At 44.1% G+C, this 24,978-nt stretch overlaps 1 protein-coding gene across 1 annotated transcript in view; it reads right to left on the bottom strand.

Annotated features, from left to right (window-relative positions):
- The window catches only part of LOC133235654 (histone H1.1-like), an 83,557-nt gene extending 58,807 nt beyond the window's left edge, over positions 1–24,750 (bottom strand). The window contains exon 1 of the mRNA XM_061397356.1: positions 24,684–24,750. Coding sequence (XP_061253340.1) covers positions 24,684–24,750 — 67 coding nt within the window. The remainder of the gene's footprint in view (positions 1–24,683) is intronic.
- Between the last annotated feature and the right edge of the window lie 228 nt (positions 24,751–24,978).

Below are 24,978 nucleotides of genomic sequence, written 5' to 3'. Positions count from 1 at the left end.
GGTACATGTATACGGTGTAATAATACTCAGCCATAAAAGGAATGAAATAGTGCCATTGGCAGCAACATGGATGCACCTAGAGATGATCATACCAAGTGAAGTCAACCAGACAGACAAATATCATATGATATCACTTGCACATGGAATCTAAAAAAAGGAAACAAATCAACTTGTTTACACGACAGAAACAGACTTACAGACAAACTTATGGTTACCAAGGCAGAAAGCGGGGGAGGGATAAATTAGGAGTTTGGGATTAACATATACACACTACCTTATATAAATAGATAACTAACAGAAACCTACCATATAGCACAGGTAACATTATTCAATATTTTGTAATAACCTATAAAAGAAAAAAAATCTGAAAAGGAATATACACATATATATATACACACACACATTTATACAAAACAAAATCAACCTCATGAAATATACAGACTACTGGGAGAAAATGACCTTGAACGAATAATTAGAAAACTAAATAACCAGTGATGGTGATGCTGCGAGTAAGGAAAGTACCAGATGCGTGATGGGCAGGAAACTGTCTAGGCTGAGGTCAGTCTTCCACACAGGTGTGACTTCCTCACAGGTGCCTGGAGTGTCGCCAATTAGATTTCAGAAACTGTGAAAGTGTCATTTGTGAGTATGGAGTGTTGTGCATGAAAATTAGAAAGTTGAGGTATGTTTGTAGTCGTGAGAAGACACACACATGCACACACACTCATCACTTCTGTAAACTAAAGTAACGACAGGAGGACACTGGCTCACAGTGCTGAGCGTAAGCACCCAGGGGTCAGCTCCCAGAAGGAACCCAGGGCCCCAGCCAAGCAGCGAGACCTTGAGGGCAGCTGAGGCTGGCAATGCCTGGATGCAGGAGGACCACTTCCCTGCTGCGGTTCATGAAGAGCACTCACTCATCTTAGCCCCAAGAGCAGCTCAGGAGCGTCATTTGATCTGCCGGCTGGTCTATGACCGACTCCTCCTTGGAGGCTTTGTCACTTTCAGTTCTCCTTTCTCCAGCTTCACTCTCTGGGGACCCAGAATTGGGAAAAGGACACAAAAGTCACCTAAATCCAGATGTTCCTGCTCTTTATTCTTAGTTCCGGTGAGCTTGGGCCCAGAACTGCCCGTGGCTCAGGGAACAATCGTAAACCTTAACTAGACTTTCAGATTGAAACCTATGTAGTATGTGGTCCTTTGAAAATATGCATGTGGTCTGGGAGGCCAGGATGAAATGTTACTTCAGCAGAAACTTACGAGCTGGTGGGTGTCAGCCAGGGGAAGGAGGAGAGGAGAAAGCATCCCAGACAGGAGGGATAGTGACCGGAACATACGGTGTGCTGAGCAGTGGGGAGCAGGGGGCTTTCATTAGAGAAACTGGACAGCGTGGCTGCAGCATGACAGGGGTGGGGGCGAGGGGTGCAGGTGCGTCCCTGGGGTTAGGCAGGGGCTAGGACCTGCAGATCCTGGAGGGCAACCTGAAGCAGTTTGAACTGTATTCTAGACTAACCAGAAGCCCTACAAAAGCTTTATTGAAAGTAATCGGGAGAAAAGAGACTCCAACTAATTGGAGCCTGACTCACAATGCATGATGAGAGATTCATACCTCCCATTTCACACAAAAGAAATGCTGACATCCCAAGGAATGTTTGAGCACAATCAGCCCTTGACCTTCTGGGTATCCTTAAATCACCTACTTGTCCTCAGTACTCAACCACAATTCATGGCATTCCTGGAAGATAGTTCTCAAGCCACCAACAAAAGGACAAGAAATACTTACTCACGAATTAAGCCATGAGTTGTTGGGTGAGACACCCAGTAATTTCAGCCAAAATAATGATGTGCTTATTTTTTGTGGGACAAAATATAAAATTCAATTAGAATTTCAAAATCAGACTCTATTTAGGGAAAAGTCTCCAACAGTCATTACAAATCTACTTTAGAAAGAGAAATGGAAGCTGGCATTTAGATTGAAGTGCTTTTCCATCAAAATATATAATGAGCTCAACTGAGGTTATTTCAAACAACACTGTGAACATAATTAATACATGGAAATATATGAGAAATGATCATGAGAATAGAATTAAATAATGGGAACTCATCATGCAGGGCAAGTTGCAAGGGCATAACATTCATTATATTCCTCATTCTCAAGGCAACAATATCATTAAATATGAAAATGATTTAATATAACCTTGTAATTTTAGGCTAAAAAACTGAGAAAATGTGACCATTTGCACATTGGAAATGAAAGTGAATATTAGCATTCTGAATATCTAGTCTCAGAAATACATATTTGCCCAGGACTTAGAACACTTGCACAAGCAGTACCAATTCTGAATATGGACTCCAAATGTGATTAGTCTGTAAATCTTTCAATGATATATGTTAGCAAGTACTTTTTATGTATTTTTCTTTAACAAATACTTTTTAAATAAGTACCATTGACACAGGGCAATGCCCAGACCTTTGCTAGGTGCCCTGAGACCATGAAAGACACAGAAAACACCGTTTCTCCTTTCCAGGAGCTTATAATCCATTTGAAAACAGTGCCTGGGGAAAGTGGCCCCTCTGTATGTGTGTGTGTGTGTGTGTGTGTGTGTGTGTATTGGGGGAGGGGTGTGAGTTCTAAAATCATAAGCCTTAATAAGGAAAATGGTACAGATCAAAGTTATATTAAGGAGGATGGGGACTTCCCTTGCGGTCCAGTGGATAAGAAGCCGCCTTCTAATGCAGGGTACGTGGGTATGATCCATGACTGGGGAGATAAGCTCCTACATGCCTCAGAGCAACTGAGCCCATGCACTACAACTAAAGAGCCCTGTGCTGTAACTAAGAACAGACACAGCCAAATAAATAAATAAATAAAGTATTAGGAGCACGGAGGTAAAACAGAAGCGTGGGCAACCCATTTGTGTGTGTGTGTGTGTGTGTGTGTGTTCGTGTCTCCTTGGAACTAGTTGTTTCTGGGACTAGTTCTTCCTACTCTTTCCTATGATCTGCTTATGGGAATTAATATATTCCCTTGGCTTCCCAGGTGGCACTAGTGGTAAATAATCTGCCTGCCAGTGCAGGAAACCCAAGACTGATCCCTGAGTTGGGCAGATCCCCTGGAGGAGGGCATGGCAACCCACTCCATTATTCTTGCCTGGGAAATCCCACGGATGGAGGAGACTGGCGGGCTGCAGCCAATGGGGCCGCAAAGACTCTGACACGATTCAGCACAGCACATTTTTGCTTAAACTAATTTGAATTATACATCCTGGCTCACATATCATTGGGAATCAGCAGGTAACATGGACAGCTTTTGGAGCCCCTAGACGGGGTTAGAATTCTGACCTAAGTGCTTATCACCGGACTGAACTAGGGACATTAACTTAGCCTCTGAGAATGTTTTCTCATCTGCAAATGGGGTTAAAAAGTTTCTATGCTATGTTTTCACTAAGATCACACAATGTAATGCATATTGGTAAAGTGCCTGCCAATAAAAAGAATCGTTAAATCAATGATCTTTTTTTCCTTCTTTATAATACTGTGCCTTTTGTTTTTTTTTCTGTATCCCTCAGGGCCTTCTATAATCATCACCAGCTGGTCCTCTGGAGAAATGTCTGTTCAGCCAGACCTTGCCGAGCGACTTTACAAGTTTCTGTCCAGTGGCGATTGGGTGATTTTCCTTAATTCAGACCACAAGCAGCAGTGCAAGCTGTACACATGAAACCATGCCATGAAATTTCCTCCATGCCATTTTTCCTGTTTGCCTCTACTCTCTGATTACCAGTTAAAATTTTACAGGAAAGCCAACTGAGTACAAAAAAATATTTCTTACAAAGGTAATTAACTTCCATAGAACTATAAAGTTGGAAGAAATATTAGAGAAAATATTGCCAACCAAAGAAGGAAATCAGGAACGAAGAGGGAAAATATTAAGCTGAACTTTTATATATGCTTCCTTATTCAACTCCTTGCCACCTTTAGAAGTAAATATTATGACCTGACTTGATAGGTGTGGAAACTGAGGGTCGGGGTGAGGGATCTATCAGAGAACACAATACTGTGTCTTACCCCAGAGACCACACCTTCTAGTAGACTACGTGACTTCCAATAACAAGACAGCTGATGACTGGGAATAAGTAAGCATCAGTGATGAGCCTTAGGAAAAAAGTTTTTGCTTACAGAAAGGGCTTCTTGGGAAATTTTCAGGATTAAGAATAAGATCTGAAATTTTACTTGGAATAAATTTCTTAGCTAGAGAATTGGATTCCATTTTGCCGTTTATTTACAGGGCAATTTGGAGGAGGGCATGGCAATCCACTCCAGTATCCTTGCCTGGAGAATCCCCATGGACAGAGGAGTCTGGCAGGCTACCATCCACGGGGTCGCAAAGAGTTGGACACAACTGAGCGACTAAGCACAGCACGTAGGGCAATACAATTCTCCTCTGTTTTAAGGCTATAATTTTAAAAAAATCCATTTAAGTTTAAAGAATACTACTCAGTATTCTTTAAAGACTATGAAATGTGGCTGGATTTTTCAAGAGTGCCAAGTGAAATGTCACTACACGGGGAACGTCACGTTTCCTAGAAATAGAAAAGGTCTGTGCTGAGTTCATCCTTTCTGATCCATGGACTCACTTTCCACATTGACGGGTTTCTTTTCTTCTTCTTCTGCTTTAGTTGCTGCTACCCTATTGTAATGCCAGCTTTCTATGAATTTGTTACAATATTATTTCTGTTTTATGTTTTGGTTTCTTTTTTTTTTTTTTGGCCACCAGGTATGTGGGATCTTAGGTCATGGACCAGGGATGGAATCCAATCCCCCTGCAATGGAAGGCGAAGTGTTAACCCCTGGACCACTAGGGAAGCTCATATTTATGTGCTTTTGAAACAGCTTTAAAAAAACCAAAAAACTGGCATAGTGCTTTGAAAGCTTCAGTTCTGAAGTCAGATCTTCCTGGGTTTGAATTCTGGCTTTCCCATTTCTAGCCATGAATCCTTGAGCTAACTGCTTCACTGCTTTAATCCTCAGTGTCTTCATCTGTAAAGCAGGAAGACAGTAACACTCATCTTATTGGACTATTGGTAGAGTTCAATGGATGGAAAACGCTGGGCAAAACAGATAGAACATAGTCAGTCCATGGAGTCCATGGGGCTGCAAAGCGTCAGACATGGCTCAGCGACTTAACAACAACATGCTCGATAAAGTGAAGTATTCCCTGTCATTATCTTCTCTTTCTTTATAAGGTGGGATATTAATACACGAGTTAGGTAAATAGAAGAATGACAGGTACAAGTCATTTTTTTAAATGTATGTATTTTTAATTGAAGGGTAATTGCTTTACAGTATTGTGTTGGTTTCTGCCAAACATCAACGTGAATCAGTCACAAGTATATGTATGTCCCCTCCTCTTGAACTTCCCTCCCACCTCCCTACCCATCACCCCCCATCTAGGTTGTTAGAGAGCCCTGGTTTGAGTTACTTGAGTCATACGGCGAATTCTCATTGGTATCTGTTTTACATATGTATGTTTCCATGTTACTCTCTCCATACATCCTACCCTCTCCTTCATGGAAGTATGACAGGTACAAATCATTTTTAAGGACAGCTTTTCAATATTGACTTTTCAAGTAATGTGAAGCAATCCCAGGGATCTGTGCCACTACGAAAAGCTGTAAACACGTTGCAAATTGTCACCCAGTACTTCTGATTCAGCTTATGTCACAGTGCACACGCCCTCCTTGATGGAGACATGGTTACCAGGGGCTTGCCATGGCATTTGGAAGCAGAGTATGTCAAACAACAGCTGAGTCAGAGTACCCCTTAGACATTGGAACAGCACACAGCTGCACTGTTAAGTTCATACTGGAATCATCTCTTTGTTATTTTTTCAAGATTACAAGAAATTTTTATTTCCATTAAAAAAAAAACCTGTTTTTGGCTATTTTGGTAGAAATGAGTGATTTTAGAGAGGAAAATTGTTTCAATAGAAACTATAATACACACTTGTGCGTATTAGATTGGAGTCATCTCTTCTTTGGTTGTTGCAAATGGAGTCAAAATTTACGAAACACCATCTCATCAAATACAGATGCTGAAAGAGTGTGGGAAGGGATCACAGCTTCTTTGTAGAGCACGGCTGGTATAAAACTTGTGAGCAGGGCTGAGAAGCCGTGATCGCCTCAGGGCTGTTGAACAAACATCTCCTTAGCGTCCACTGTCCACTGTGTTGAGGTACTGGGCCTGGGCCTGAGGGGGCGACGGAGAGCAAGCCGTTGTCCCAGGTCTTATGAGTCTTGCAGCCACAACTGGGGTCAGGGAAGGCAGGCTATTTACAAAAGGGGATGACAGCTTTTACTGCAAAAATGCTGGGCAGCAGACTCTCCTAAATCAGTGATTTGAAACAAGCTAAACAGTATGCACAGTGAGAGTCAAAGGAGCATGTAACCCAGGGTTTCTCAAAATTATTTTCACTAATACCCACTTAAGGAGTCTTTTTAGATGTTTTCTTCTAACTGCTGCCCCTGAGATGAAAATTTCATAGTATAGGCACATGCATGCTGGTAGCTTCAGTCACGTCTGACTCTTTGTGACTCTATGGGCTATAGCCCTCAAGGCTCCTCTGTCCATAGGCTTCTCCAGGCAAGAGTACTGGAGCAGGTTGCCATTTCCTTCTCCAGGGGATCTTCCCAACCAGGGACTGAACTCACATCTCTTACATCTCTTGCCTTGGCAGGTGCGTTCTTTACCACTACTGCCACTAGGGAAGCCCCATCATGTATGTATGAGTTTTATACATAAATAGAGTAAGAATTTTTTTGCCTTCCAAGAGCCAATTTTCATCCCCTCTGTTCATTATCCCCCCACTAAGAATGCAGGATCTAATCCACCTGGGTGGGTTTATGAGAAGCTTCTAGAGACAGTTGGGTTGCACCAGGGAGGGAATGGGAGGTTCTCAAAGAAGAGGAAGGAGCATTCCAGCTACTGGGAACATCGGTGAGACCAAGGGGTAAAAACAACTTTGTTATTTGGAAACTGGTGGGGTGGTTGGAACATGGGGTTCATGTCTGGGTGTGGTGGGACAGAAAACCAGCAGCGGGGCACATTTGGTGACTCAGCACCATGGGGGCGCCTGACCCGAAAAATCAACATTTCGGTTTCTTCTGGATCTTTCTTTCCTGCTTACACTCTAGACGTGGAAACGACTTTGCTTCCCAGGATGACCGACCCTCACCGTAACCTTTAAAATGCTCCTGCAGTGGAAGGGGAGGCAGGGTCCTTGCAACCATGAGGCTGGTAACCAGGGCTTGAAACCTGCTGTTCTCCCTGATGGGTCAGCTGGGAGATCAAGGGAAATGAATCACTGCAAGCAGCTGTGTGGGTTGACCCTGCCTTTTGGCATTTGGCCACCATTTGCCAGTAAAAGCAGAAGCAGAAACTGACCTATACTGATTGTTACTCACATGAGTCAACTTGCGGTGAATTTCTTAAAAGCTGATTTAAATATTCTTCCTGAATTTCACTATTAACAAGAATGCCTTTGGTACATACTTGGAATTCTGTTTTTTAGTTATTACTAATAAAAGTATGCATTCCCTGATTGGAATGATGAGTGGAATAAGAAATACGTTACCGTGATCTATGTGATTCTTACCACCTTGAAACTTATGGTGTGGCAAGAAAATCAGACAATCAACAAAACTAAAAAAGGTTTAAATATTGTGGTAGATGAAGTATAGATTACCTTGAAAATTTAACAGAAGCAAGTTATCCAACCTAATGGCTGCTTTTCTTTTGGTACTGAAGCTCTTGTGTGCATATAGTTCAAGTGCCCACCTGCCCCTCCCCAACTCAGAAGGTGCAGAATCCATCTGCAGTGCAGGAGATATAGGTTTGATCCCTGGGTTGGGAAGATCCCCTGGAGGAGGGCATGTTAACCCCCTCCAGTATTCTTGCCTGGAGAATCCCCATGGACAGAGGAGCCTGGCAGGCTACAGCCCATGGGGTCGCAAATAGTGGGACATGACTGAGCGACTAAGCACAGCACAGCACACATATATACACATACACATATATACACGTGCATACATACATACACACACACACACACACACACATGTGTGTGTATATATATATAGCTTCCCTGCTGGCTCAGTGGCAAAGAATCTGCCTGCAATGCAGGAGACACAGGAAATTCGGGTTTAATACCTGGGTCAAGAAGATCCCCAGAGAAGGCAATGGCAACCCACTCCAGTGTTTTTGCCTGGAGAATCCCAGGGACAGGGGAGCCTGGTGGGCTGCCATCTATGGGGTTGCACAGAGTCGGACACGACTGAAGAGACTTAGCAGCAGCAGCAGCAAGAAGATCCCCTGGAGCAGGCAATGGTAACCCATTCCAGTATACTTGCCTTAAAAGTCCCATGGATAGAGGAGCCCGGCGGGCTACAGGCCCCGGGGCCACAAAGGGTCAGACGCCAACTGAGCAACTGAGCACAAGAAGTATATGTGTGTGTGTGTGTGTGTGTGTGTGTGTGTGTATTTTTTCATATACATACATGAACAAAACAAGAAAGTCCTCCCCTTATACCCGAGAGAGAGACTGGGATGCCTACAAACTTGCAGCACCAATGTCAACTTCACTGTCTTTCACTGAGACAGTCATTTCCTAGGCAGGTTGATAGGGCGTCTAGGGGTCCCCAAGGAGAGAGGGGTCTGGAATTCTCAAGGAGGAAGAAAGGACAAACTTTTTTTCTTTCTCCACATTCCTTAGGATTATATAACAATAATGTATCCTGCCTAAGGACAGTCTTTGGATTCAACCTTCTGTTATCTTAAAATGTTAATTATGGGAGTAGACCTGGTCTTTACAAGGATGTATCTTGCCTGAGGACAGTGTTATCTTAAAATGTAAATTATGGGAGTAGGTCTGATGAGGTCTTTACAACCTCCAGATACTCTTTGGATTATATAACTTCATTTTTAACACTAGCAAGCGGGTACTCTTTCGGCCCCCTTCTGATGCCTATGTCAGAAGCTTTCTGTATCTCCTTTATACTTTAATAAAACTTTATTACACAAAAGCTCTGAGCGATCAATCCTCGTCCCTGGCCCCGGATTGAATTCTTCTCCTCCAGGGGCCAAGAATCCTGGTGTCTTCGCGTGGTTCAACAACAACCTTTCATCACCTTTGCAGCTTTAGCAATTAAGAAAATGATGCCAAAAAGCTAAGCAAAATTCTCTTTTGCCCAATATTTTCTACACCAAAATTGTGGTCACCCTAAAGTGAGAAACATGAGCCTCTCTAGTGGGGGAATAACACAGGAAGTTTGAAACCAGGACTGGTGAAAAAAACTTAACGAACGTAAAAGTCGACACATTTTTGGCGAATCTGGGACTTAGTAAAAAAAATCATGCTACAAAATATTGAAATAATTCCCTGACCTACACCTACTTCATCGATTTCTGCTGAGCTAATTTTAACCTCAGTGAAAAGAAAAAAAAAAAACAACTCTCCACTGAATATTTGCAGAATTGAATTCCAAAGCCTGTTAAGTTTGGTTCCTTTAATCTAACATGGATGAAACTTCTGTTTCTTTTTCTATAACGTAGAGTACAGAGAAACAGGAAGCCCAGAACTGCTAAATGCAGGCCACTGTGCAGATATAATGTAATTGTGCTCAGATGTGATATTTGTTCTTCTGGGTCTTATTAGGGGCACTCTAATTAATTAAAGCATGACAGATGTCATTGCTGAATCCTCTGTCCATTATAGTTAAGGCTTCATTTGGGGAGCATGGTACCATCTGAGTGAAAATGATCCATTCACACCACGTTAAGCAGAGATAAATAATCCAAATTAAATTAAGCGGGAAGCACTGAGCCCAGCTATGATTCACAGCTGAAACTAAGTCTGATCTAGTTTATAATGCAGAAGTTTCCCTGTGCGGGAGGCTGCCTCTGGGTGAGGGGCCCTAGCTCTCGCCTCCCAGATACCCCCTTCCCAGCCCCCACCACTCGCTCTGCCTTGTTATCAGTACTGGAGCCAACTTCCTCCAACAGTGATCTTTTAGAAGTGGGAACCTTCCTCTAGCTTCGGCTCAAGTAGGCACTTGGAGTCTCCACTAGTCTTTCTGAGACACCGAATGTACCAAAGATACTTCCAAAGAGAGTCACAGAGTCATGAGAACTGGTGAGGGGGACTGAAGGAACAGGCTGATCCAGATCCTAGTTCTTTCTCTTTGGACAAATGAGGCTCCACAGGGACGATGTTTTTAATCGAGTAACTTCAGTATCTGCTGAAATCTGAAAATGGAAACATCTGCTCTGTATAGAACTGTACTTCATGTGGACTTACCCCCCAACACAACCACTGCTTGCTTTTATCAGTAAATGAGGTGGATTTATGACGAAACCAAGGAAGGCTGTTTTAAAGACTTTTTCAAAACAATGGGAAAGGCTTTGGGTAAGCCATGCATTCTTTATAGTCACGTTTGAAAGTGCCTCGTTTTCCCTAAAGGAGACCTGGGTCTCTTTCCACTCCGAGGTCCCCTCCATCATGTTGGTCTCTTGCATTAAGTGCCCTCAGACATTCTAGGGTTTTAGCAAAGAGGAAGTTTAGTTAAGCATATTTACATAATTTGCTGATAGTGCTGTGTGTTTACTGACGGTTGTCGCCTTGTAGGAATAGCTGCTAGTTCAACTCCTAGTTCAACTGTGCCAACTCAGCTCAACCAGAGCTGAGACACACAGGTGCCCGGGATCCAGAAGTTGTGTTAGAAAATAAAGGTATCTCACAGCACCTGGTGCAAGAAGTATGTAAGTAGTGGAGGAGAAACAAGGCTCAAAGTGTCTAGAGACAGAAATTCTTCCATATGAAGAAGTCTTCCAAATCTTACACAAGAAAGAAACTTCAAGGATATTTTCTCAAATTTGATATCCTAAAATTTTATGATTCCCAATAAAAGTTTGTAAAACAGGAAAACACTTTTCTAAACTATCAATAATTATAAATACATACAATATTATGAATTACATATGCCTCTATTTGATCATTCACTTAAATATGGCCAGCCCATCAACACAGCGGGCTTCCCTGGTAGCTCAACGTGAAAGAGCCCACGTGGAATGCAGGAGACCGGGTCTGATCCCTGGGTCAGGAAGATCCCCTGGAGAAGGGAATGGCTACCCACTCCAGTATGCTTGCCTGGGAAATCGCATGGACAGAGGAGCCTGGTGGGGTCCATGGAGTCGCATAAGAGTTGGACACAGCGACTAAACAACGACAGACCAACGCAACACCCAGAAACACACTATAATAATTAGATCAGTAATGGTTGGCACTTTCTGTCACCTGAAAGCTGCAGAGAGACGTTGAAGCTTTGTTTCCAGAAGCGGCTTCCAGGCCTCTAGGGATACTGACTAGTCCTGATAGGACTGTTCAGAGAAGGAACAGAGGCTGTACGAGACGCTTACCCTGATGACAACCTTGACCACATTCTATGAGCTGAGGGTGAGGGAGCTGGCTGTTCGGACTCACCGGGGTAAAGGCTCTCAGTGCTGCAGCCGCATCCCTCAGACTGGTCAGTCTGTCTCACCGTCAGTAATCGGCCTGTCTCTGTACCTTGTGTCTCTGAACCACAGCAGACTGCTGGCTCTGCCCAGAAGCCTGAGGGCCAAGCCTGAAATGCCAGGAAATTAACAAGGCCTGAGAGCAGGGCTCAACCAGGAACTGAGTAAGTGGACAAGTACACGGGCTCCCTCACCCTCACCCGTTGGATGGGCTTATTCCAAGGCATGCGTTCTTTGCTCCCCATTGTCTCCCCATGGACATGAGCGTCCCTGCCTACGGGATAGGTATCTCAACACCCACCCCCTCTCACTGCCCCGTCGCCCGCTGGCATTCCCTGCAACTCCCAGGTAACTGTATGCCCTGATACGTTGTCTCAGGTCTGCTTCTGGGGAACCAAACTAGGGCACCCGCTGCCAGACATGGTGGATTTTCATCTCTGTGTATACAATGCTTCTTCTTCTTCTTTTAGAATAGATGAACATATTGATGTTATTAAGATTGTTTGTTGACAGTCTTGGCTGCTGAAAGTGATTTGCCACTAGTCTTTGAAATAGCCATGTGCAACACCCAACGGCCACATTATGAAGAAGTGAGGTGGAAATTAGCTGATCGGGTCACTTTTTGGTTGTTGTCATATTATTTGTACTTGGCATTTGGGTTGGTCTGTAACATCGCTGAGAAACTTCAGTGTTTAAAACATCCTCATTTTTTGTTTTTTTTGGCTTTTTATTTCAGTATCTATGAATTTACAACTTTGGCAAGGGGTTTGTGTTTACTTTTAATGGAAGATGTCCATATTAGTGTTAAATTTTTAAAACATTGACACACCCATATTGTGTAGAGTATGATCATTAATGGGTAACCAAGGTATGATCTCACATTGTTACTTCTCCCTTTTATTGAAAAGGATTACCTGAGTTTTTATTATTTCCCTCCTTGAATAAGTCATAAATTTGGTTAAGCTAAAAAATAATGGTATCTTAATAATAAGATGATAGTGATTTTTTTAAATTTAATTTTATTTTTAAACTTTACATAATTGTATTAGTTTTGCCAAATATCAAAATGAATCCGCCACAGGTATATATGTGTTCCCCATCCCAAACCCTCCTCCCTCCTCCCTCCCCATACAATCCCTCTGGGTCGTCCCAGTGCACTAGCCCCAAGCATCCAGTATCGTGCATCGAACCTGGACTGGCATCTCGTTTCATACATGATATTTTACATGTTTCAATGCCATTCTCCCAAATCTTCCCACCCTCTCCCTCTCCCACAGAGTCCATAAGACTGTTCTATACATCAGTGTCTCTTTTGCTGTCTCGTACACAGGGTTATTGTTACCATCTTTCTAAATTCCATATATATGCGTTATTACACTGTATTGGTGTTTTTCCTTCTGGCTTACTTCACTCTGTATAATAGGCTCCAGTTTCATCCACCTCATTAGAACTGATAGTGAATTTTTAAACTGAAAAGCTGTTGATTCCACGTACTTTTGTAACCCATTGTCTTAAAATTGAAGCAAAGCATGCATAGATTATACCAGCAAAATAGGTTTATTGTGAAAATTGGCTCTTTGCCATAGCTTGGGGAGAGTTTGTGGAGAACACAGTGGCACAAGTGGTAAAGAACCTGCTGCCAATGCAGGAGACACCATAGACACAGGTCCCATCCCTGGGTCAGGAAGATCCCCTGGGGTGGGCACGGCAGCCCACACCAGTATTCTTACCTGGAAGATCCCAGGGACAGAGGAGCCAGGTGGGCTGCAGTCCTTGGAGTTGCAGAGTCAGATGCAACTGAGCACACGCAATAGCAAGAAAGGACACAATGAGGGAGATCTAGCATTTGATGGGGGTGGAACCCAGGCCCCCGTTCAGGGAGTGCAGAGTCTTCGACGCTGGACTGCTGGGGAGGTCCCTCTGTCTGGAGTCATTTCTGAAAGTCTTTCAGCCGAAAGAGATTTAGGGTCTCCAAGTGCAACAGTGGTTCATGAAGCCCAGCTGCAGGGGCTGGGACCCTGGGCAGGAAGCTTCTGGTTCCAGCCTGTCATGGAAGCAGAGATCCAGCACTGTGGGCTCGGGCCCTGAGGCTGACAACACACTTGGGAACTGGCCGTGACGAGTCCGCCTGGCCTTCTGGCCTCCACCCGGACCTCCTGGATTTTGGTGTGAACATAAGTGACTGCATTGCCATTTCCTACCAACCTAATTCAGTAAAGTTTGGTGTCAGATATCAATTAAAATATAAAAACCACAAAAATACAGAAATGTGGTATTTCCTGCACACCTGAATTATTCAATGGAGACCATGCCAACTGCAAAGCAGACCCCTCGCTCTTTTCCATCTGTGGCTTTGTCAACTCCACATGGCCTGGCACACTTTCCCACACAAAGCAGGCGTCCATGCAGTGGGGGGTTCTTGTTGAGGAAATGAGAAGAGCTCTGCTATAGGGGTGACAGTCAGTCAGTCAGTTCTGTCGCTCAGTCGTGTCCAACTCTTTGCGACCCCATGGACTGCAGCACGCCAGGCCTCCCTGTCCATCACCAACTCCTGGAGTTCACCCAAACCCATGTCCATCAAGTCGGTGATGCCTTCCAACCATCTCATCTCCCTCAGTCAGTGTCTCCCATCAGGAAGCTTCCATAAGCCTCTTATCCCAATTCATCAGAGGGCAGACAGAATGAAAACCACAATCGCAGAAAACTAACCAATCTGATCACACGGACCACAGCCTTGTCTGACTCCATGAAACTATGAGCCATGCTGTGTAGGGTCACCCAAGATGGACGGGTCATGGTGGAGAGTTCTGACAAAATGTGGTCCACTGGAGAAGGGAATGGCAAACCCCGTCAGTGTTCTTGCCTTGAGAACCCCACGAGCAGTATGAAGAGGCGACACTGGTGGTAAAGAATCTGCCTACCAATTCAGACACGAGTTCCATCCCTGGGTCGGGAAGATCCCCTGAAGTAGGAAATGGCACCTCACACCAGTATTCTTGCCTGGAAAATTCCGTGGACAGAGGAGACTGGTGGGCTACACTCCAAGAGGTCACAAAGAGTTGGATGCGACTGAGCACACAGGAGCTGGCCATTAAGAGTGTGGGGGCCACCAGGGGGTCAAAGCCAGTGTTTCTGCTTGGTGGGGAAACAGAACGGGATGCTGAGTCTGTTTCTTAACGCATTTGTAGGACTCAGCTCAGGCAAGGGTAGCGGAAGAAGACACTGCATCAATGACCCCATGATCTGGGGGATGGAGAGCAGCCTTGTAACCAAGTGTGAATGGAGCTTGGAAAGTATTGATGGGAAGTGGGTCAGTTTTGAAGAGTCTTAGAAGTTGGGCTATAATTATGAACATTTTTTCAACAGATAAGATTCCTAAGGAGGAGGTTGAATGAATAATAATCTTTTTAAACTAATTAAACCATTGATAACATATTATAATGTATTATATTATATGATATATAATATAATTTATTGTAATATTATATTATATTATCTGATAATATTATACAGGATAAAGGTTCTTTTTTTTTCCCCTGTATTTTTAATTTACATACAGTTGGTTTATAATGCGTTAGCTTCAGGTGTACAGCAAAGTGATTCATGTATGTATATGTATGTATATGTATGTATATGTATGTATATGTATGTATAATGTATGTATACCTATGTGTATATATACTTTTTCAGATTCTTTTCCATTAGAGGTTATTAAAAGATGCTGAACATAGTTCCCTGTGCTATACAGTGGGCCCTTGTTGGTTATCTACTTTATATATAGTGTAATCATTCCTAAAGAGGGATCATCCCAGACCAGCTGCATTGGCATTACCTGGGAACAAGTGTGGAATGTAGATTCCGGGGCCCCACGCAGGCTGACCAAATGGGAAACGTGGCATCCGTGTAACCAGCCCTCCAGGTGATTAGGATGACCACTCATGAACCACTGGGAGTGGAGACCAGGGGGTCATGGTTTTCCTTTGAGTCACCTGATGAAGCCTGGATTCACTGCCTTCAAATGTTTTAAGCCAAAGGTCGCAGCCTACACTTTGTTAATAGGTTGCCCACCCCCTAAACAGAGAAAGCAAAATGTGTTCCTTTGTGTAAGGAACATATGAAAACACTGCCTTATTTCCTTCTTTGCTGAATTTCACATGAACTAGACAAAACACACCCCAGCCTCAACTATTTTCCAGAGAAATGAGTTAAGGTAAGTGGTGGAGAGCTAAAATTAAGCCACAGGCTCCTCCTATCCCCCAGACTCTCCTGATGGTGAACTGCAAAAGGCTTTCATTCCATTAACCCCGGAGCTGGAGGCAGAGACCTTCAGGAGAGGGTTTTTTCAGGTGACTATCACACTTAGAGACACATCGACTTGATTTTGGAATTCTGCAGAGCTGGTTTAAAAGCTATTTTGGAAACATTCTTGGTTGAACACCCACGCGATGTTGGCCAGGTGTGAGGGTAGCAAGTACAGGAATGTTGGGGCCTTGGGCAGGTGGGCAGGCAGGGTTAGCAGACAACCCTCCTTTGAGTTCTGCCAGGCCTTACACATGCTCCCTGGGGCCCAGTGCTGCAGCGTTAGACCCAAGAGCTCAGAAGTCCTCCTATACTAGGGGACCTGAGGAGAGCGGCCCACACGGTGAGGGCAGGTCTGGGCGAGTGGGAGACTCTGTGACTCCAGAAAGACCACCCAGCACTCCTGTCTCATTAAAAATACGGCCGGCGACCACAGGTTTCCCAGCTCATGGGCTGACTCACATTTTGTTTCAGCGACCTCTTGGGAATGCAATCAGATACCCCTGAGCTTGGAGGGAACTGTCTAGGCAGTGAAGACCTCCCCTTACTTTCTTCCCTGACAGATGCTCCTGGGGTTTGTTGACTGTTTCCAGAGACACAGACCACACATCACTTTGAAGCCTGTAAAGCATCAGAGTCTGAACCCGTCAGGCGCTCCCATGTTTCAAGCATGGAGTTAGACACCAAAGCAGAACTGCAACCAGGTTACCTCTGATCCAGTCCTGAGACTGTCACCCTATTAAAGGGATCAGACTTGGCAAGAATGAAGTCAGCATGAAGAGGGACATCTCTTTAGAGAGGACTGGCATGGCTGTGCTGTGGGTCCCACCTCCTCTATGAAATAACATAAAACCCTGGTGTCATCTGTGGACTCAGTTCTATGATGGAGCTAAACCAGGTTTCTGAACCTCAACACTAATGATGTTTTGGTGCCAAATAATTGCTTTCTGATCGGGCCTGTGGGGGATTGTGGGATGTCTAGTGGCATCCCTTTCCTCTACTGTTGAGGCCCCGTAGAACCTGCCTTCTGTTGTGATGGTGCAAAATATCTCTGGACATTGCCTTATTACAAGTGAAATTGTGTGTGTGTGTGTGTGTGTGCGCGCGCACGCGCATGCACTGGTATAAAATGCCTTCTTTAAACGTGGGTCTGGAAGGAAAGAAAACAGCTGGAAAAGGGAGGCTGGTATTTGGGATTCATGTAAAACCATGAGACGTCTGTGGTTTTTAATGCTAAGAAGATTGATCTGGGCCAGTGTCTATACAATCATTTGGTCTTAAGGGGTCCTCGTTCATAAAGTGTTGCCAGTCTGAGATCCTAGGACTCCCCAAAACCTGAGAAATGAGGGGCCCAGGAAGGTGTGAGGACCTCAAGGTCAGGGGGTAATCCCCTGGACCGTGCCTGACCTCACTTGTGGGAGCTGCTGGTGTTACTGTTCACTAATATTCTTGCTCTGTATTGGAGAGCTCTACATCATGTCCTCATCTCTCCCCACTCACAAACATGAGTGGAGGGCTGGAATCTTGCCTCTCTTGAAGGAAAATCATATCAGCTTTTCAACTTAGAAACATGTCATTGAACTGTATTAGGCCTTTTGTTAATTATTATCGAACTTCACTCAATGCCATGTTTGCTAGACTTTGGAATTCATTTTTCTGTTTCTAAAACTCCCTGTCCCCACTACCCACACATGCACACGTGCACACACACCCCTTTATTACAACCCCAGGTGACAGGGGTCTGAGGTTAGGATGCTGCTGTCCCCTCAGATACCAGGACCAGCCAGACAGCACTCCCCCTCATCCTAAGGATCTGGGTCTCATCTGAAATATCTGCTCACAGACTGGCCATGTTTGCACAGGAAACTGAGAGGGAAATCCCTGATAAAGAATGAAAGGGCCCAGGGACTTTCCTGATGGTCCAATGGTTAAGATTCCACCTTTCAATGCAGGGGGTGTGGGTTCAATTCCTGGCCGGGGAGCTACTATCCTTCATGCTGCTGCTGCTGCTACTGCTAAGTCACTTCAGTCGTGTCCAACTCTGTGCGACCCCACAGACGGCAGCCCACCAGGCTCCCCCATCCCTGGGGTTCTCCAGGCAAGAACACTGGAGTGGGTTGCCATTTCCTTCTCCAATGCATGAAACCTCTTGGCCAAAAAACCAAACAAAAAACAGAAACAATATTGTAACAGATTCAATAAAGGCTTTAAAAAAATGGTCCACATTAAAAAAAAAAAAGTCTTTAAAAATCAAAAGAATAAAAAGACATGCTGCTGCTGCTGCTAAGTCTCTTCAGTTGTGTCCAACTCTGTGCGACCCCATAGATGGCAGCCCACCAGGCTCCCCTGTCCCTGGGGTTCTCCAGGCAAGAACACTGGAGTGGGTTGCCATTTCCTTCTCCAGTTCACAAAAGTGAAAAGTGAAAGTGAAGTTGCTCAGTTGTATCCGACCATTTGCGACCCCATGGACTGCAGCCCACCAGGCTCCTCCGTCCAAGGGATTTTCCAGGCAAGAGTACTGGAGTGGGGTGCCATCGCCTTCTCCAATAAAGAGACCTAGACCATTCTAAACATTGAGAATGGGCCATTCTTCAGGAGATTATATTAAAAGCATACTCCTAGTACTAAAAGGAACCTACTTTTCAGGATTCAGGTTTCTGCTGTTGTGTAATTTTTCACCAAAAATACTCTCCCCTGGGCCACCTACCACAGCTCCCCAGCATCTGGCCCTGTGATTGTAGTTCGAATTCCTTGGAGTGCTTCAGCAACTCCTAGACATTCAATCACAAAGATTTCATTTGAGGTCTGAACTATACATTGCTGAGATTTTAGAAGCTCTCTCCCGCTAGGGATAAGAAAGGAAATGGTTGCCTTAAGTGTAGTGAATGAAGGATCCAGAAGATTCCATTCACAAAAGAATGCAGGAGGGGAAAGATATTATTTGGATTATTTGGCTGTGAATTCATTTTGTTCTTCCAGATGCTATAAATCTTCCGTACCACTTAAAATTCCAATTCTGTGCTTGGATGAGATGCATAGAGATTACCTGATCTAACGCTGCAGGCAAGAAAAATAAGCACCAAGGAATTTAAATGACTTATCTGAGCTCCTTTAACTGGTTATCAGCAAAACTATTGGAGATGGCATTGATTTCCGATAGATAATTTGTCTTGAGAACATCAAATGTAATCCATTATGAAGCAGCACAATTTATGGGAGGAGGACTACAATTTCACAAGCATTTACTTGGCATTGAACTTTTAATTTAAAAGTGTGCATCTACTCAAAAGCTGCTGATGGAGTATCTGGCTCAAGCGTCACATGGCTTACCCCCACAGTGCACCGGGCTCATGCCAAGGTGTGTTACATGAGCGGGGAGAGACACACAGCCTCATTACCTGGCTTAGGTGACGTACAGGCAACCGTGGGTGCAGTTGCATTTGTACCCAAAATGGGATTTTCTAGAAGTGAAGATACAATTACAGACCTCAAGCTAGTACAATATCTTAAGAAATGGCATGATCTCAGCTTCTCTGTTGGTATTCAATACACATGATTCCAAACGCCATCGCATGGTAATGTATTCTTCAGTTGGAGGCAGGGTGATGCTGCCCTTGTGAGTCACTAGCAGGATACTTCTCAGATATTAATGTCAACTGGATATCCTGTTAAAATTGCAGGTTCAGATTCAGTAGGTCTGGACGGGGCCTGGGGTTTTGCCTTTCTAGCAAGCTCCCGGGTGCTGGGGCTGCTGCTGCTCCACAGACCACGCATTGCTACCACCAGTATCAAAGGTCTTGTGGGCTTTGTACATGGAGTGGGGCGCGGAAAGGCAGAGGCAGGACCACAGGCATCCTAATTCTCCCACTCACTACATCTTAGCAAGGACTTCCCCGGTGGTGCAGTGGATATGAATCCACCTACCAATGTAGGGAACACGGGTTCAGCCCCTGGTCCTGGAAGATCCCACATGCAGCAGAGCAGCTAAGCCCGTGCTTACAGCCCTGCTCTGCAACAAGAGAAGAATGGAGTGAAGTGTTAGTCACTCGGTCATGTCCAGCTCTTTGAGATCCCATGGACTGTAGCCCAACAGGTTCCTCTCTCCATGCAATTCTCCATGGAGAATAGTGGAGAGGGTAGCCATTACCTTCTCTAGGGGATTTTCCCTGTCCAGGGTTCGAACCCAAGTCTCCTGCATTGCAGGCAGATTCCTTACTGTCTGAGCCATGAACAGAACAGTAGCCACTTCTCACCACAATTAGAGAGAAAGCGATGACGACCCAGAAAGGCAAAAAAAAAAAAAAAAAAAAATTTTACCAAAATCCTTGAATCCTGTTGAGCAGTGGTTTTCTGATAAATAAACTGAGATAATAATAATGATGAGACTTGTTCCAAGAAAATGGAAAAAAAACATGGAGAAATAATTTTGAAAAGCCAGGACATGTACATAATTTCTAGCTATGGATATAAGATATGTGTGTATATATATATAATATCCATGCATGCATGTATGTATGTATTCTGTATATATAGCCTATGTATATCCTATGCATCCTATGTATACATATATGTATATATGTGTGAGTGTATATATTTATATATGTATATATATGTGTGTGTGTGAGTGTATATATATATATATATATATATATACACACACATATATATATCCTGCATATATTCACATACACAGGATTACTATGTACCCTAATCTGAACTCAAGGGAAAATATGCTTCCTAAGTTAGGGAAAAGTTCCTCACTAAAGCTCAGAGAATGAACTTCTCCCTATCTGCACTTTACAATCACATTTCCAATAGTTTGGTGGTGAAGAACTATTTTACAGGAAATAGCTAAGGTCCCCACAGGTACGAGAACATATTTACCCGTCATACATGGTATTTGGTCTTGCTGAGGTTTAGCTCAGCCGGTGACATTCACGGGCTGTGCTATAAAACCAGAGCCTGGCTATGCAGGCTGTTTACTCTATTACAGACTCAGGACTTTGGAAGGCTCTCCAGACCACAGTGGGTCTTGAGAAGATGCCACCCTGGGCCGAGCAAACACACAGTGTGCCCAGGCAGACTTCTGGTGGCTAATGGAAATCTAGCAGCTGAGCAAAGCCTAGGGCTCTGTTTGTAAGGCCCTCCTTCTCTTCCATGGCCAGCCGAGCAGGAAAGTGAATTCCTCTGAGATGACCACAAGATGCTTCTATTAGGTAAACAGCAGGTTTGTGAAAAGCCTTCTGTTACAGTCTGTCTTATTTAAATGGAAGGGGGATGATTTCATAATAACAGCTTTCAACAATCCATATAACTAATGGAGATAGGGCCATACTTCATTCTGACTGTCCAGCTAACATTTTTAAACTCACATGATAATATCTCATTGATATGAGATAATACTCAGTTTATTTTATACAACTATATTAAGACTGAAAGCAACAGTAAGTCTTTTAATTAATAGAGTGATTTCCTCTAGCAAATGCTTTATAAATGTTTGTTCTTATACCTCATTGGTGAAGAGGGCAGCCACAGAGTTAGACATTTGTTCAAATCTGAGCTCCTCTTCTTTCTAGTCTCAGGCAATTAACTTCTTATACCTCAGTCTGTTACGTATAAAGTGGGGGTAGCATCAGCACTCCTGAAGTCACCAGGGGGCTTCAGTAGATACTGAATGTGTGCAGCCACTATGGAGAACAGTATGTTGGTTCCTTAGAAAAGTAAAAACAGAGTTATCATATGATCCAGTGATCCAACTCCTGGGTTATATCCAGAGAAAATCATAAGCAGAAAAGATACATGCAACCCAATGTTCACTGCAGCACTATTTACAATAGCCAAGATACAGAAACCACCCAAGACTCCATCAATGGATGATTGGCTTAAGAATATATGACATATATGTATCTATCTATTATCTATCTATATGTTATAGTTGTAGTTTAGTTGCTAAGTCATGTCTGACTCTTGTGATCCCATGGACTGTAGCTCACCAGGCTCCTCTGTTCATGGGATTTCCCAGGCAAGAATACTGGAGTGGGTTGCCATTCCCTTCTCCAGGGATCTTCCTGACCCAGGGATTGTACTTGCATCTCTGGGTCTCCTGCTGCAGGCAGATTCTTTACCAGGAGCCGCCTGGGAAGCCCAATATGTGTGTGTGTGTTTGTGTACATATGTATTTAATTTGATATACAATGGAAATTTACCCAACCATAAAGGACCTAGAGGAGCAGTCTCCAACCTTTTTGGCACCAGGGACCAATTTCATGAGAGACAAATTTTCCACGAACTGGAGGTGGGGGATGCTTTGAGGATGATTCAAGTGCATTACATTTACTGTGCACTTTATTATTATTTCATCTGCTCCACCCTAGGTCATTAGGCATTAGATCCTGGAGGTTGGGGACCCCTGACCTAGGGAATACCATAATAAGTGAAGTAAGTCAGATAAACAGAGATATACATTAGATGATATAACGTATGTGGAACCTAAAAAATAATACAAGTGAATTTATACAAAACAGAAACAAACTCACAGATATAGAAAACAAACTTATGGATACCAAAGGGGAATGTGGGAGGAGGAATAATTTAGGAATATGGGATTAACAGATACAAACCTCTATGTAGAAAATAGATTAGCCACAAGAATTTTACTGTATAGCACAGGGAACTAAATTCAATATCCTGCAATAACCTATGCTGGAAAAGTATCTGAAAAAAAATATAACTGAATCCCTTTGCTATACACTTGAAACTAACACAATATTGTCAATCAACTAAACATCAAAACAAAAGGTATTGCACATGTGTAATTTTTATCATGTGACTTGGTCTAAAAAGACCCTAATAATTCTTACTATTATTGTCTCCATACTAGCCTGCTGACATCACAGGCCATGACCTGCCTTTTAGTAGGACACATTTTCTGGTCTAGGAGTTTATAGAAGTGATGTCTCAGATCTTGTGGATGCCTGGGTTCAGTAGATATTGACATTCGTAATCTTAACAGCTACCATTAATTGGATGTAAAGTGAAGTCACTCAGTCGTGTCCAACTCTTTGCCACCCCATGGACTGTAGCCTACCAGGCTCCTCCATCCATGGGATTTTCCAGGCAAGAGTACTGAAGTGGGTAGCCATTTCTTACTCCAGGGGATCTTCCCAACCCAGGGATCAAAACCAGTTCTCCCACATTGTAGGCAGATGCTTTACCGTCTGAGCCACCAGGGAAGTCCATTAATTGGATAAGACAGAAGCAAGTGTTTTCCATGTGTGAAGTCTCAGGGTCACCCTCAACCATATTATCAACATATAAATGAGGCAACCACATAAATGGTAGGATGTACAGTTGGGATTTGAACCTACGGATGGCTCATCCTGTGTCCCTTGTTCTGGCATGCTAATTAGCACACAAGCTAAAAGCCCAGGTGGGGGCTTCTCTGGTGGCTCGGTGGTAAAGAATCTGCCTGCCAATGCAGGAGACACGGGTTTGAGCCCTGGTCCGGGGAGATCCCACATGCCCTGGAGCAACTAGGTCTGTGCACCACAGCTGTTGAGCCTGTGCTCTAGAGCCTGGGAACCACAGCTACTGAAGCCCGTGTGCCTCAGAGCCTGTGCTCTCAAACAAGAGAAGCCACTGCAAGGAGAGGCCTGCACACTGCATCTAGAGAGTAGTCCCTGATCACCACAGCTGGAGAAGAGCCTGTGTGGCAACAAAGATCCAGCATGGCCAAAAGTTAATAAATACAATTTAAAAAAATAAGCTAAACAAATTCAGTTTTTAAGAAAGTCCAGGTGGTTCCAGCTGTGGACTGCTGGGCACTTTGGGCTCTTTCTGGGGAGGTACACATTTTTTTTTTTTTTCTAGAAAACAATAGAATTGTGGGAGATTACAAAACTTAGTTTTATGCAAACAATTCCTTCTTTCTAAAAGGGAGGCCCCTATAATCATGGGCCCCCATGTCCTCAGCTAGCTTTTTGTCTGGGGAAAAACTTTAGCCCAAGAATAAGTTTAATCAGAGAAATGAGAAAATGCAGAAACAAAGTGGTCAATCAGGACAAAACAATTATATAGTCTGTGGAAATGGCAACCCAGTACAGCATTCTTGCCTGGAAAATCACATGGATGGAGGAGCCTGGCGGGCTACACCCCGTGGGGTCACAAAGAGTCGGACACGCCTGAGCGAGTAACACACAGCAAAGTCAAGAACCTTTCATTCCTCAAGGGCTTGGAGAAGGAAATGGCAACCCACTCCAGTGTTCTTACCTGGAGAATCCCAGGGACGGGGGAGCCTGGTGGGCTGCCGTCTATGGGGTCGCACAGAGTCGGACACGACTGAAGTGACTTAACAAGGGCTATAGATAATACTCAGAAACGTTCTGTGAGCTGACTTGTAGATACTGAAACCTCCACCACATGGAAGAAGTTAATCACATAAAGAGCAAACTGTAGCTATAACATAAGGTGCCACAGTTCCAAGGATTAGGAATTCAAAGAAATGGGAACAAACTAATTTGGAACTGAAGATTAACTATACTTAAAACAATGAAGATGACACTTGTCAGACCACTGATGACCAATTCCAAGATGACTCTGCTGTTTCTGCATGGAGCCCTTTCCCTGCCTCTGTCTAAAAGAGCTCTTGCCCGCTGGTTGTCAGTGCGGGAAGTCAGGTTTTGGACAGGAGTCTGCCCTCCCTCTTTGGTTACCAGCCTTCGAAATAAAGCAAACTTTCTTTTCCACCAACCTTGCCTCTTTATTGGATTTTGAGCGGGGAGCACCAGGATCCACTTTCACTAACAGGTTTTGGCGCCCACCTGAGGCCGCGGTCTCGCGATAGCTGGCTCCCAGGGTGGGGTTTCCCCCATGCCGAGCTGCCGCCATGATGCTGGGAAGGCAGTGATGAGCTGCTGCTCATGGCTCTCGGGCCCTGGGAGGGCGTTTGGGGGATGTTCCCAGTAGTTGCTGAAACCATTTGTTTCCAGGATCCTCCCAGCTTCTCCCCTGCTCAGCACAGGCTGCCAGTGTACGCTTTTCCTTGTTGGAACGGAAAGATGCTTCTGGACTAGCTGAAGAGCTCCAAGACTTAAGTCCTCCGGCGTGTACCCGGCT

This window comes from Bos javanicus, chromosome 22 (genome assembly GCF_032452875.1).
Source record: "Bos javanicus breed banteng chromosome 22, ARS-OSU_banteng_1.0, whole genome shotgun sequence".
NCBI classification, from domain to species: Eukaryota; Metazoa; Chordata; class Mammalia; order Artiodactyla; family Bovidae; genus Bos; species Bos javanicus.
This window is presented reverse-complemented; position numbering and strand designations above follow the sequence as displayed.